This window comes from Vigna unguiculata, chromosome 3, assembly GCF_037176805.1.
Source record: "Vigna unguiculata cultivar grain cowpea cultivar isolate G323 ecotype 2 chromosome 3, ASM3717680v1, whole genome shotgun sequence".
In the NCBI taxonomy this organism is placed as follows: Eukaryota; Viridiplantae; Streptophyta; class Magnoliopsida; order Fabales; family Fabaceae; genus Vigna; species Vigna unguiculata.
In genome coordinates, this window is record NC_140794.1 from 18235021 (window position 1) to 18250060 (window position 15040).

The following is a 15040-nucleotide window of genomic DNA, read 5'->3' on the forward strand; positions in this document are numbered from 1 at the left end:
GTTTAATTTTATTTCAAGTTGTAATTATGGCCTAATTGCAACTTAGTCATCAACCTTTGAGATACCAAGAGGATGCATAGTTGAATGCTTTTAGGTTGTCACAATTTCAGTTACAACCAACCATTAAGTAGTGAGATCATTAATAACTTAAGTGAAATGTGATTGCAATTTGTGTCTTTTGTAATTCTAGTGGTTAAAGCTTCTATATAAGCTGAACCATCTTATCAATAAAGACAAGTTGAGTTTTATTCAGAAATGTTATAATTCATTTTTTCTATCTTAGTGAGAGTGATTCTCCTAAGTTCTTGAATGATTCAAGAATCACTAAGTTTTTTCACAGGTCTTTCATCCCTTTGTGTGTTTAAACTCTTAGGCCTATCTTCCATTCTTGGAAGTGTGATGTCTCTCAATTTTCACTCTATTTTCTTATCAATTTCCATTTTTCTCGTTTTAAACAGTTTTCCAAATTTTTTGCTTGTTAGCATTCCAACCTAGATAGATCCGTAATACGAATCACCGCTCTAGATTTCACATCACTCTCCCTCCTCTCCCTTTCTCCTTTTTTTTCGTCTTTCTATCTCTATCTTCAATTGTTTTTCTTTTTTCATTTGTTTTTCTATCACCACTCCTTTATTTTTCCTCTTTCTTTTGTTGGTCTCCTCCTACATATTTTTGGTTTTTTTTTTCGGTCACTCCCTCCCCAAATTTTTCTTTTTTATTTTGTTTCTCTTTCTCCCCTCCCTAAATTTTTTTTTGTTTGTCTTTTTATCTCCACCTTCCCTCTTTTTCTTGTTTCATTTATTTTTTTCTCTCCCTACTCACTTATTTTTCTTCTTTCTTTTGTGGTCTCTCCCTCCTTCTTTTTGTTATTTTTTTCTTGTCTCTCTACCCCTCTTCCTATTCTTTCTTTTATGCCTCTTTCTTGTTGACAAAAAGAAGATTATGGACATCTTCCTTCAATAAGGAGTTTTGCTGATGATGATAACTTATCAAAAAGTATGAAAGGCTTAATAATGATGTATGGTTGAAAACTTAAAATAATGTTTGGATTCAAGAGTCACATTGAAGACTTAAGGGTTTAGTTATTTAGGTCTTATAATCTATGTATGTTATTTAAAATAGTTAAATTAGTATGTCAATAGTTAAAATCCAAGCAGTAGAGCACCAAGAGAATTTTATTTATTTACAAAACTCACTAAAATAATCAATTATTGTTAGTGATAATCGGTTATCTCTGTTAAGTGATTTTTGAGAAAAGCCTATGTGATAATCGATTATTACCTGCTGATAATAGATTATCCCCTACTGATAATAGATTATCCCAATTGATAATAAATTATCACAATAAGAAAAATGTTTTTATAAAAGTTTATGTGATAATCGATTATCACTTATGATAATCAATTATTTTCTTATGCAACTCCCAAATTTTTAGAATGACAAGTTTAACTTTTGAAAAAGTGACTTCCAGATTACATGTTTTAAACTTTCCAACCTAAGTTTTCCATACCTTTTAGAATTTTCTAGAATAAGACTTTTGAAATGAGATTTTCTGACCAATTTTTTTAAAATAAGATTTTTGAAATAGAAATTTCGGAATACATAACATACATTCCAAAATGGGCTATTAAGGATAGAATTTTTGGAACACCTCTAAGTGAAATATATTCCAAAATGAGCTTTTTGAAATACATGAAAGACATTACATATTTTTTTTTTTCAAAATGATGTTTTTTTTTTTCACATTTTCTCTCTTCTTCCTTTACAACAACGGTGACGATGAAAGTAGTGGCATCAATTGATCACTTCGTGTTGAGTGGTGTTCCACATGGAAGATTAATCACTCTCTTGGTTAATATTCTTGTAATTTCATATATAGTTAATTATGAGGTTGTGTACAATAAATGTATTATTCTTTAAATTTCTGGCAAAATAGATTCTATATCAATCCATGCTTGTTTGTATTATGATTTGTGCTCCTAGAATTGTTTTAGAATGGTCATTCATAATTCAATCTTATATCTTTGATTAGAATTCATATTAAATTTTTGATAACCTCTTAAGTAAAAGTTAGAGACTTCACATGGTTAGCGATTCCATATGTGAAGTCTATATTGCATTGCACTCATATATAATAGAATGAGTGGAGTATGAATATAGTATATCTCATATACATTAGAATGAGTTAGAAACTAAAATGAATTAACTGTTTGGTTAAATCAAATTTGTATACTTGTTTGCTTAACAAAAGAGGTAGAAGAATAGATAAGAGTATGCATCGGTAGCGGTTGTACATGCAAAGTTTAAAATGGGTTTCGCTTGTATATGGTGGAACAAGTGAGAAACTTAACAAATTAATTCAATCATTTTTTTAGTTAATTTGATATCATTTGGAAATTGATTGAATGATAATCATATGATAGCTAATAAAGAATCTAACTATCAAAGAGTTGGAGAATCAACCTTCCTTTTATATTTGTTCTTATTTTCTTTTATTTCATTTACAGCTTACCCCACCCCCCTTTTCGTTTATATTTCTAACCATTTTTCTACATAATCTTATAGGTATTATTTTAAGTAAAGTTCTTGCATCGAATTTGTTGGGAGACAACTTGGGTTAGCTTAATCCTTTCTATGTTCTTTTGTTAATTCTTTGTATAATAGTGCATTAGAATAGTGACATTTATTTGATAGCATCAACGATAATTATCATTATCAGATCATTTGAAAGAATTTTAGTTTATATATGGAGTTAGATGATATTCTGGAGATGCTTCTATAGAAGGATTTGTTGACTCAAACTTGGTTGGGTGTTTAAACCTAGAAAATATCTCACAAGCTATGTGTTTATTGGTTATGGTACATAATCAACTGGAAGACATTCTAGAGACTCCGTCAACCACTAAAACAATGTATATTGCCTTGAAAGAGGTTGTGAAGGAAGCTTTATGATTGAGGGGTCGAAGGTGGAAAACTAGGTTGTCACTGCCTACTATGATAATATGACAACAATATATTAAAACCAAGTCTACTATGAAATAACTGAACACATTGATATCAAGTTATATTTTGTTAGAGAGGAGATTTCTAGAGGATTTGTAAATGTGAGAAAAGTATAAAAAATATCATAATCCCTATAACATCATTACGAAGGTTCTACGATACAAGTTCTTCCATTACTTGTATTTAGTCCAATTTATTGGTGATGAAGCTTATAATGCGTTTACTAGCAACTAGTCAATTCTAGCTTGGAAAGATTTGTGTTGAACCAAGTAGAGATTTGTAAAATTGACTCAATAAAATCTTGTTAAGGTTCATAAATCATTTGATTTGTAAAATTGACTCAATAAAATATTGTTAAGGTTCATAAATCATTTGATGCTATAAACTGTGTCATAGTTCAAGATTGTCTAGTGTTTCAAGATCATCTATCTTGACCAATTTATCTAGCTTCATCATTGCATCTCTCTGTAGAGAATATGATGGTATCAATTTGTATGTATTGCATGAAACTTTAACTTCGTTCACTTGTCATCAAAGAGTCCATATACGTTTTGAGCTTAGAAATGGAAGTATTGTTCACATGTCTTTTCCACAAATTTAGGTGTGATTTATAAAAGTTTGTTATAATTTATTTTGTATGATAAGACCTTGTATTAACATTTTATTTATTTGAGAGTTTTGAATTCAGTTGTATAACAAAAATTGTTAACTGAGTGAGAGTTCTTGAAGAGAGGAATGCTGAGTTGTAATTTCTGTTTGATAGTAAATTTCTATCATAGACGTGGATTAAAGTTCATTAACCTTCAATTTAACCTTTTTTTGTGTTTCTTCCTTGAGTTCTCCTTTAACATTCTAGTTTTTCTTTACCAATTTTCTCTATTATCATTTTTGTGTGTGTGGTAGATAGTGTAGGTGAATTTATTTAAAGCTATTTCCGCCACTTATCTTAGTTCTCTTCAAACTTAAATGTCTTCAAATGTTCAATGTTAACAAAATCACAAATATCTATAATTTTTGTTTTATTGCTTCTACAAAATTATAGTATTAAAAACTTGAGCAACAATAATTAACCAAACACTACCTTTGAATTCAATACAGAACTAAACCAATCATTGTTAGATAATTTTTTTATCCCGTCTAACCTAATTTATATAGTCCCTAATAGACATAAAGATAAAAAAAAATATTTATGATTCAACTGTTGGCTTCATAAATACAAATTAAAATATTATCTGAATAACCTTTACAATATATTAAAATTTGCAAATTATATGAAGAAAGTTGTTAATATTTTCTTAAACACTTAAAATCACTTGCTATACATTACTCTTATAGGACTACAGAAATTTCCTAACGAAGCCAAAAAAATCTAAAATAATATCTTCAATAATTCTACCATTTTAAGCACATTGCCCTTGCCTCCCATTAACGTTGTCGGAACCTCACCGCCAATTATAACTATGATGCTACACTTGGCATCCATATTCTTCATTCAATCAAACTTCTTCAATATCAATGCAATTCAAGACCCAATAATCAGTGTCCTGAAACTTGGAAGGCTAACCCAACCAACATAAAATAAACAAATGTATGAACAAAATTTCTCGAATTTACACCCATGTCATGCTCACAAGCCCATCACAAGCAACGTGGCACACTAAAACGGCCCTTCACTAAACCCCAAAAAGTGTATATTTGTAAGAACTGTACCCAACAAAAACCATATCTCCATGGATATCAAATTTCCACCCACCTTTTGACACATACCATTCAGGTCCCACTGCAAGGTTATCCACAACGAAAACTCACCAAAACAATTTTGCGTCGCAATTAATACCAAAAGCTATAGGCGGCACTACCCAATAAATTTTGATTTAACCTTTATGATTAAGACCATTGACTCAGTCTTAGCCAAGTTAGGTAACTCTAGCTACTTCTTATAAATCCAACCCTTCATCCCTTCATTTCCTATCATCAAAAACCAATCCAATTTCACCACTATTTCTCTCCTAGTACTTTTCCATCTTTTAGCTTTCTCTTCTTCATAAACACTTCCAAAAAATGGCGAATTCTCGCATTGCTAGGTTCTTCATGGAGGTGGCGCCACCACAGTATGTTACTGTGATGAGGCACAGAACTTCAAAGATGTTGGACACTATTACTGAAGAGGAGAGGGAGATTAGCACTAATGATTCTGTCATTTCACAACCTAAAACCTCAGCAGCTTCTTCTTCTGCTTCTGTCACCAATGCAAAGAGCAGTTACTTCCTCAAGGGAGTTCATAGATCCCTCTCTATTCTCAATCAGTGAAGCCAGATCCTGAGGCAGGAAAATGAAACAACCTTGGTCGTTGTTTTTTTTTTTTTTCTCTTTATGTATGAGTCGTGTAAAGACGCTAGTTATTTTAGTTCATGTATTGCCTTCTTGTTAGGTAATTATTGTATCCTGTTCAAGGGGTTTCATGAACAAGAATAGTTTGGACTCACGAGTGTAAAAAGAATTTTCTGCAACATATGCATACAACACACGCACAGTTTGGGAATTCTTGCACTTGTGTTCTGGTGTACAGGGTCGCGATTTGCTACAAATAAACTCATCTGCCTCAAGTTTTGGTATCTTGCTACAGCTCTGGATAAAGTTTCTGAAAATATTAATAAAACAAGACTTATAAGTTAAAAATAATCCATGTTCTCATGCAAACATTAAAAACTGTGGCTTGTAGCAAAGATTTTTCATACACTGCAATATTATGACTGTAAATTGTAAAACAATAATTGAGGGTCGCTTGTGCTTGTTGTAGTGCCTTCGGGGAAGAACTATACATGTAAAGTTTTAAGACTTGTCTATCGGAAAAAGCTAACATTTTGATGTTGTAAAATTATAAATACAAATCTCATTTATATGTATTTGGAAAATGTATAAATTTTTTACTGTAACCATTGAAAACCCATGTTATATAGGGTTTGTAAGTGAAGCTAAATGCAAGGGTAACGTACGCTATGTTCCGTCAGCTCTTCTTTCTCCAAACTTTGGCGACCATCGTTGAACAACTTGTTTCGTTCAAGCATTTCAAACGGAGATGTCATTATTACGTGTACCCCACTGCCACAGTTGCGCGATAGAAAATGCCAATAAAATTGATGTTCAGTAGTCTATAGAGGATAAGAACGATATCTTAGATACTAATTAATATATACTACAAATAATATCTCCACCATTGGTATCTGATGAATAGTTCCCCCTTATTTCTATACTGCATGCAGTCCGTTAAATAGAACTTAATTTTCTACCATTGAAATCAAGATCATAATTATTTTTCATTATTAAGATTCCATGGATTTTGCCTACAGTACACTAAATTCAGACATCAGACCTACAGTCAGGGATGAATATTATGCAGCATTTCAACTATTAAATAAGGATGATGAAGGAAGTTTTTGTAAGGCCCATTTCCTTTCTGCCCTAGAATTTGTGGGCTGCTCTTGTAAGTGGGCCTAAGGGTTGGCCCAATGTATATAGACCCTTAGTGTTGCCCTAATCCCATCTCACACTCACACTTTCAGAAAACCAGCCGTCAACCCTTTCTCCCTCTCACGAAAAGCTCTACTAGGGTTAGGTTGTGCCATCTTCAAGCTAGCTCGAAGCTATTCCCTACTCCATGTAAGTGACTTTCGAGTTCGTGCTAGTTCCCTTTTGTTTTTTTTTCGTGATCTGTTGTAAGAGCCCTGGCTAACTCACCTGTTTGGTTCTGTTCCACTCTCGCCGCAGCCCTGTAGCGCATCCTTGGAGCTGCCGAGCTCGTGGCCACGTAGTAGAGGTCTTCGCTAAGCTTTTCCAGGTACGGGAAGTTAGGGTTCTACTTTCGACTCTTTTAGAACTGTTTTTGTGTTGGTTGTTACATTGTATGGTTGGAATCTGTCGTTTTGATGTGTGAAACGCTTTGTATGTGTTGTTTGGCCGGAAAACATGGCTGTACAGCGAAGAACAGTGGCGAGACCTGTTAATCTCGCCCAAGCGAGTCCATCTCGCCTAGGCGAGATGAAACAGGGAGCTCGCCTAAGTTTTTTGCGCGAAAAGTCGCCCGGGCGGCTCGCTCAATTTTTGAGCGAGCAGGCAACTCGCCCAAGCGAGAGGGATCTCGCTTAAGCGAGATCCCGTGTTGCCATGCCCTTGTTTTCTTTGTACTCTCGCCTAGGCGAGGGGGGGCTCGCCTGAGCGAGCACGTCTCGCCTGAGCGAGACCCTTCAGCCTGAGCGAGGGGTTTGGACGAGACAGCGTGATGTGGGGTTGCATATTTGTTCTCTTGTGCTTGGACTTGTTTGGGTATGACTGCTATGATAAGATGCATGTACTGATGTATGAATATACGCCTAATGGGTTGCTATATATGCGTGACATGATTTATGAATGATGAATGGTGAGTGTGGTGGGGACTTAGCATGTGAAATGAATGAATGGATTTGAACTAAAGGAAACATGGTATTATCATGAAATGAGACCTTAGACTCATTGGGGCGGTGATGATCAGAGGTATGAACTTGAGAGGTGATGCATATGAGGAATAAAGTTCAAGGGTTGTTATGGGATTGAAAAACATGATTTAATATTCTCTTATGGCTGATTTATGAATGTTGGTCCGTGTCAGCGTGTAATTCCTTGGGGTCTCTAGGTGAGACCTCCGGGGTCGCGCTTCAGTGGTCGGGACGTAATTCCATGGCCCCTGCTAGTGGGTGTTCATGGTGGTGCCCCATCGGTATAACTAGGTAAGGATTCAAGGTAAGGTTGCATCCTGACGCTTCGAGGAGCCAGTTAGTCTCACTTAGAGCGGACTGACTCTTGTGGTGGGAGTAGCAGGAGGCCTGAAACTCACTAAGGGCTAACCTTGTGGTGGAAGAGATTTTGATTCATTGTAACACTGGTATCACATAGCTCAGGATCGAGCAGCTCAGGGTCGAGCAGGGGTATCCACCACAAGCGCAAGCATCCGCTGAATCCGACTAAGTTATACGTATCCGGATGAGTCGAGTCGAGTCGTAGTGTATTGAATGAAGAGTCATAACATGTTTGGTTGCTATGCGGATGAGATGATGAGAATATATTTGATTGCATGTTGAATATGTTGATTGGCTCTAGCTTACCCGTTTTGTTGCATGGTTGTGATGTATGTGGCTGTTCTTTCTTGCGATGATCATCGACTTGGTTGATGGGAGCAGATGGGCGAAGTTCTCGTGGTCAGCAGGGAAACGGTGATCCAGCAGCTTAGCCATCTGGGCTAGACCTCACGCTTCTTCTTTTCATGTTTTCCTTAGGGCTATGGCCCCTGTATTCGTAGTTGTTAGATTGTAAACTCTTAAGTAAACGATTATCCTGTTTTTAGTTGGCATCGTGGTGTGCCTGGTTTTGTAGGGGTGACGTCATGAACCCCAGGACTGCGTTGTTATGCTATCTTATGTGTGGCGTTTCCTTTAATTTCGTTTATAAGTTAAATGGGACGTTACATTTATGGTATCAGAGCGGTCATTCCTTAGGTCTGTGGATTTGGGTTGTCCGCTTAGCTTTCTCTGTGTGTCTTTGAGTGTTTAGTTAAAATTTTTGCCTTTATCAAGCCTAACCAAGTGATTATCTGTGTGCCAGTGGACTATGGCACCTCCTCGTCGAGCTTCTCAGTCATCCCAGGGAGACGTACCTGATATCGCTAGAGCCATAGAGGCGATGGTAGCAGCTATGACGCAGCAGAGTGCTGCGATGATGCAACAACATGAGGCATCCATGCAGCGTCAAGCAGCGTCGCTTGAGCAGCAGCAGGCTGTGATGCAGCAGATGGAGGCTGCGAGAGTAGCTGCTGAGGATGCTCATCGACAGCACATGGAGGCCCTCCGCCAGTTGGAGGAGAACAGGGTGGCTACCCCTGTGTTTGGTCCCGAGCCACGACCGCCAGTCAGAGAGTGGAGTCTGGAAGACTTCCTGAAACACCATCCCGTGAAGTTCAACGGGAAGACCATCCCAGATGCAGCTGACCAGTGGCTGAAAGACCTGGAGAGGATCTTCGATGCGAAGATGTGCCCGGCAAAGAACCGGTTGGCGTTTGCAGTTTATATGCTAACCGGAGAGGCTGAACATTGGTGGATTAGCATGAAGTCCATCATGGAGGAGCGAGACGAGCCAGTGACTTGGGAGGCCTTCAAGGGGAGATTTCTCTCCGAGTACTTCCCAGATAGCGTCAGATATGCTAAGGAGGTGGAGTTCCTCCAGCTCACACAGGGAGGGAAGTCAGTAGCTGATTATGCTGAGAAGTTCAAGCACCTCAGCCGTTTCTACACCTTGCCACTCGATGAGGAGTGGAGATGTCGCAAGTTCGAGAATGGACTCCGCGGCGACATTCGCTTGATGGTGGCACCCTTGTCCATCAAGGACTTTGCCGCCCTGGTACAGGACGGTGCGCAGTGCTACGTGATCTTCACGCATATGGAGGTGGAGAGAGGAGAAACGACGTCTGTAATACCAGTCGTCCAGGATTTTAGGGATGTGTTTCCAGAAGAGGTACCAGGGTTGCCTCCCAGTAGAGAGGTGGAGTTCTCTATTGATCTAGTCCCAGGAACAGGCCCGGTCTCGATGGCCCCATATCGCATGGCTCCGGCAGAGTTGGTAGAGCTCAAGAAACAGATAGAAGACCTGATGGAGAAACAGTTCATACGGCCCAGTACTTCGCCTTGGGGAGCACCGGTGTTGTTGGTAAAGAAGAAGGACGGGAGTTCGCGTCTGTGTGTGGACTACAGACAGCTGAACAAGATGACGATCAAGAATAAGTATCCGCTCCCGAGGATTGACGACTTGATGGATCAGTTACATGGGTCATCAGTATTCTCGAAGATAGATCTGCGATCAGGTTACCACCAGATTTTGTTAAAGGCTGATGATGTATAGTAGACAGCCTTCAGATCCAGGTATGGCCACTACGAGTATGTGGTTATGCCTTTTGGCGTGACTGACGCTCCAGCAGTGTTTATGGACTACATGAATAGGATCTTCCGACCCTTCCTAGATAAGTTTGTGGTGGTCTTCATAGACGACATCCTTATCTACTTCCGGACTCAGGAGGAGCATGCAGAACATCTGAGGTTGGTGCTTGGCATTTTGAGAGAGAAGCAGCTGTATGCCAAGTTGTCCAAGTGCGAGTTCTGGATGGATGAGGTTCAGTTTTTGGGGCATGTGATATCTGCTCAGGGGATTGCAGTGGATCCGGCGAAGGTCGAGGCAGTGGTTAAATGGGAAAGTCCTAAGTCGGCCACAGAGATCAGGAGCTTTGTGGGGTTAGCAGACTACTATAGGAGATTCATAGAGGGATTCTCCAAGATAGTGGTGCCTCTGACTTTGCTTACCCGGAAGGACCAACCTTTCACTTGGACGGACAAGTGTGATGAGAGCTTCCAAGAGTTAAAGAGGAGATTGACGAGTGCTCCTATATTGGTAATTCCGGATGTGGGGAAACCGTTTGAAGTCTACTGCGACGCGTCTCATCTTGGACTTGGTTGTGTTTTGATGCAAGAAAAGAAGGCGGTGGCATATGCTTCGAGGCAGCTTAAGGTGCATGAGCGTAACTATCCCACTCATGACTTGGAATTGGCGGCCATAGTTTTTGCCTTGAAGATCTGGAGGCACTATTTGTATGGTGCTCAGTTTCGGGTGTTCAGCGACCACAAGAGCTTAAAGTACTTGTTTGATCAGAAAGAGCTGAACATGAGGCAAAGGAGGTGGATGGAATTCCTGAAGGACTACGACTTCGAGATTCTATATCATCCGGGAAAGACAAATGTAGTAGCAGATGCTCTGAGCAGGAAGACGGTACACACTGCACACCTTATGATTAAGGAGGTGGAACTACTAGAGAAGTTCAGAGATATGAGGATACAGGTGGAGTTGGGGTCCGAGTCCATTAGGTGTAGTACCCTTACTATATCTAGTGACTTCTTGGGCTCGATCAGAGAGAGGCAGTTGCTGGATGCTAGTCTGAACAGAGTTAGAGAACAGCTTGGATCAGATGAGGCTAGAGACTTTGCTGTGAGTGATGATGGCATACTGAGGTTTCGAGGCAGAGTGTGCGTACCTGATGATGCCGAGGTGAGGAAGTTGATCCTTGAGGAAGGACACAAGAGTCGTCTTAGCTTGCATCCTGGCATGACTAAGATGTACCAGGACCTCAAGGAAACTTTCTAGTGGCAGGGGATGAAGAAGGATGTGGCTCAGTTTGTATCCGCCTGTCTGACTTGTCAGAAGGCGAAGGTGGAACATCAGAGACCCGGGGGCATTCTACAGTCGTTGGAAGTACCGGTGTGGAAATGGGACAGTATCTCCATGGACTTCGTGACTCATCTTCCACGGACTTTTAGAGGACATGACACTATCTGGGTGATAGTGGATCGGTTGACCAAGAGTGCTCACTTTTTGGCGATGAACTTGAGGATGTCTATGGCCAAGCTAGCCCAGTTGTACATTAAGGAGATAGTGAGACTTCATGGAGTCCCCTCGAGCATAGTTTCCGACAGAGACCCACGGTTCACATCCCGGTTTTGGCAGACGCTACAGAGTGCTATGGGTAGCAAGCTCACCATGAGTTCAGCTTATCACCCTCAGACCGATGGTCAGTCTGAGAGAACGATCCAGTCATTAGAGGACTTGTTGAGGACTTGCATATTGGACCATCTGGGGGCTTGGGATGAGGTGTTGCCATTGATCGAGTTTACCTACAACAACAGTTTTCATGCGAGCATCGGCATGGTGCCATACGAGGCTCTTTATGGCAGGAGGTGTAGGACTCCTCTCTGTTGGTACCAGGATGGGGAGGCAGTATTAGTTGGACCAGAGTTGTTAGAACAGACCACCGAGAAGGTGAGGATGGTGAGAGATAGGATGTTAGCTTCGCAGAGTAGGCAGAAGGCCTATGCTGATCGTAGGAGGAGACCTTTGGAGTTTGCACCGGGAGATCATGTGTTCTTGAGGGTGACCCGAACCACAAGCGTGGGAAGGGCTCTCCGCTCAAGGAAGCTTTCACCCAAGTTCCTTGGCCCGTATCAGATCACGAGGAGGATTGGACCAGTGGCTTATGAGATAGCCTTACCCCCGCAGTTGGCGAACCTTCATCCAGTGTTTCATGTGTCACAGCTGAGGAAGTATGTATTTGATCCGGCCCACGTGTTGGAGGCTGAAGATATACAGATCAGGGAAGACCTCTCAGTGGAAGTACCACCCATAGCTCTTGAGGATAGCAAGGTTGAGGAACGTCGTGGGAAGACCGTTAGTCTTGTTAAAGTCATTTGGGATCGGAGGACGGGTGACTCGACTTGGGAGTTAGAGGAGGACATGAGAAAATCACATCCCCATCTGTTTACCTGGTGAGTCTTTCATTTTCGAGGACGAAAATTTTGTTGTTGGGGAGAATGTAAGGCTCCATTTCCTTTCTGCCCTAGAATTTGTGGGCTGCTCTTGTAAGTGGGCCTAAGGGTTAGCCCAATGTATATACACCCTTAGTGTTGCCCTAATCCCATCTCACACTCACACTTTCAGAAAACCAACCGTCAACCCTTTCTCCCTCTCACGAAAAGCTCTACTAGGGTTAGGTTGCGCCATCTTCAAGCTAGCTCGAAGCTATTCCCTACTCCATGTAAGTGACTTTCGAGTTCGTGCTAGTTCCCTTTTGTTTTTTTTTCGTGATCTGTTGTAAGAGCCCTGGCTAACTCACCTGTTTGGTTCTGTTCCACTCTCGCCGCAGCCCTGTAGCGCATCCTTGGAGCTGCCGAGCTCGTGGCCACGTAGTAGAGGTCTTCGCTAAGCTTTTCCAGGTACGGGAAGTTAGGGTTCTAGTTTCGACTCTTTTAGAACTGTTTTTGTGTTGGTTGTTACATTGTATGGTTGGAATCTGTCGTTTTGATGTGTGAAACGCTTTGTATGTGTTGTTTGGCCGGAAAACATGGCGGTACAGCGAAGAACAGTGGCGAGACCTGTTAATCTCGCCCAAGCGAGTCCATCTCGCCTAGGTGAGATGAAACAGGGAGCTCGCCTAAGTTTTTTGCGCGAAAAGTCGCCCGGGCGGCTCGCTCAATTTTTGAGCGAGCAGGCAACTCGCCCAAGCGAGAGGGATCTCGCTTAAGCGAGATCCCGTGTTGCCATGCCCTTGTTTTCTTTGTACTCTCGCCTAGGCGAGGGGGGGCTCGCCTGAGCGAGCACGTCTCGCCTGAGCGAGACCCTTCAGCCTGAGCGAGGGGTTTGGACGAGACAGCGTGATGTGGGGTTGCATATTTGTTCTCTTGTGCTTGGACTTGTTTGGGTATGACTGCTATGATAAGATGCATGTACTGATGTATGAATATACGCCTAATGGGTTGCTATATATGCGTGACATGATTTATGAATGATGAATGGTGAGTGTGGTGGGGACTTAGCATGTGAAATGAATGAATGGATTTGAACTAAAGGAAACATGGTATTATCATGAAATGAGACCTTAGACTCATTGGGACGGTGATGATCAGAGGTATGAACTTGAGAGGTGATGCATATGAGGAATAAAGTTCAAGGGTTGTTATGGGATTGAAAAACATGATTTAATATTCTCTTATGGCTGATTTATGAATGTTGGTCCGTGTCAGCGTGTAATTCCTTGGGGTCTCTAGGTGAGACCTCCGGGGTCGCGCTTCAGTGGTCGGGACGTAATTCCATGGCCCCTGCTAGTGGGTGTTCATGGTGGTGCCCCATCGGTATAACTAGGTAAGGATTCAAGGTAAGGTTGCATCCTGACGCTTCGAGGAGCCAGTTAGTCTCACTTAGAGCGGACTGACTCTTGTGGTGGGAGTAGCAGGAGGCTTGAAACTCACTAAGGGCTAACCTTGTGGTGGGAGAGATTTTGATTCATTGTAACACTGGTATCACATAGCTCAGGATCGAGCAGCTCAGGGTCGAGCAGGGGTATCCACCACAAGCGCAAGCATCCGCTGAATCCGACTAAGTTATACGTATCCGGATGAGTCGAGTCGAGTCGTAGTGTATTGAATGAAGAGTCATAACATGTTTGGTTGCTATGCGGATGAGATGATGAGAATATATTTGATTGCATGTTGAATATGTTGATTGGCTCTAGCTTACCCGTTTTGTTGCATGGTTGTGATGTATGTGGCTGTTCTTTCTTGCGATGATCATCGACTTGGTTGATGGGAGCAGATGGGCGAAGTTCTCGTGGTCAGCAGGGAAACGGTGATCCAGCAGCTTAGCCATCTGGGCTAGACCTCACGCTTCTTCTTTTCATGTTTTCCTTAGGGCTATGGCCCCTGTATTCGTAGTTGTTAGATTGTAAACTCTTAAGTAAACGATTATCCTGTTTTTAGTTGGCATCGTGGTGTGCCTGGTTTTGTAGGGGTGACGTCATGAACCCCAAGACTGCGTTGTTATGTTATCTTATGTGTGGCGTTTCCTTTAATTTCGTTTATAAGTTAAATGGGACGTTACAGTTTTTCTTTTCAGCATTTTTCGTAAGCAAGTATTCGAGATCTCGTATCTCCTCTACAACAAAAATTGGTTTTAGGAGAGGTTTTATTTGGCATTTTTAAGAGTTTTAACTTCCATTAAGTACTTCACCTGCACTTTAACTTTTTTCGAATAAAACCAACATTGTTAACAAATAACCGGTGATTTTGAGTAACCTAAGGTAAAATGGAAGTTCCATGTAGTTTCAAATTATTAGGAGTATTAAAAGCTCCGTAAATTGTCAGGGGTTTCAGAACCCTCATAAATTATCAGGAGTTTCAGAGTCTTCATAAGTTACTAGGGATTTCAAACCCCCATGATAATTTGTTATTTTTTAGTTAATTTAGATACTGTTATCTTTCAGTTTCCAGTTTCTGTTTTTCCCTTCTCTTTTTATATATACCTTGTAGCTTCCGTTTTTGTAACACACTCTGTATTCTTTTCTATTCAAATAATAATGAGAAGCTTTCTCTCGAGCATTTTGACAAGCACTATCATGGTATTAGATTGATATCATTTGTTT

At 40.6% G+C, this 15040-nt stretch overlaps 2 protein-coding genes across 2 annotated transcripts; both read left to right on the top strand.

The window, feature by feature from the left end:
* Positions 1-4966: 4966 nt before the first annotated feature.
* On the top strand, positions 4967-5545 carry LOC146887546 (uncharacterized). Its single transcript, XM_085670984.1, has one exon. The coding sequence runs from the start codon at positions 5065-5067 to the stop codon at positions 5311-5313; it is 249 nt and encodes an 82-aa protein (XP_085527110.1). The 5' UTR covers positions 4967-5064; the 3' UTR covers positions 5314-5545.
* Positions 5546-8643: 3098 nt separating this feature from the next.
* Positions 8644-12166, top strand: LOC146887547 (uncharacterized). The gene is made up of 7 exons (XM_085670275.1): positions 8644-8811; positions 8887-9648; positions 10228-10313; positions 10986-11121; positions 11224-11347; positions 11621-11990; positions 12163-12166. The coding sequence occupies exons 1-7, from the start codon at positions 8644-8646 to the stop codon at positions 12164-12166; spliced, it is 1650 nt and encodes a 549-aa protein (XP_085526401.1).
* The last annotated feature ends 2874 nt before the right edge of the window (positions 12167-15040 follow it).

Excerpts from the sequence above, each read along its gene's own strand:
- LOC146887546 (XM_085670984.1), top strand. The coding sequence starts at position 5,065 with ATGGCGAATTCTCGCATTGCTAGGTTCTTCATGGAGGTGGCGCCACCA.
- LOC146887547 (XM_085670275.1), top strand. The coding sequence starts at position 8,644 with ATGGCACCTCCTCGTCGAGCTTCTCAGTCATCCCAGGGAGACGTACCT. Across the intron at positions 9,649-10,227 it reads GCATGGCTCCGGCAGAGTTG|GGGATTGCAGTGGATCCGGC; the intron begins GTAGAGCTCAAG and ends ATATCTGCTCAG. Across the intron at positions 10,314-10,985 it reads GAGATCAGGAGCTTTGTGGG|AGAGAGGCAGTTGCTGGATG; the intron begins GTTAGCAGACTA and ends GGGCTCGATCAG.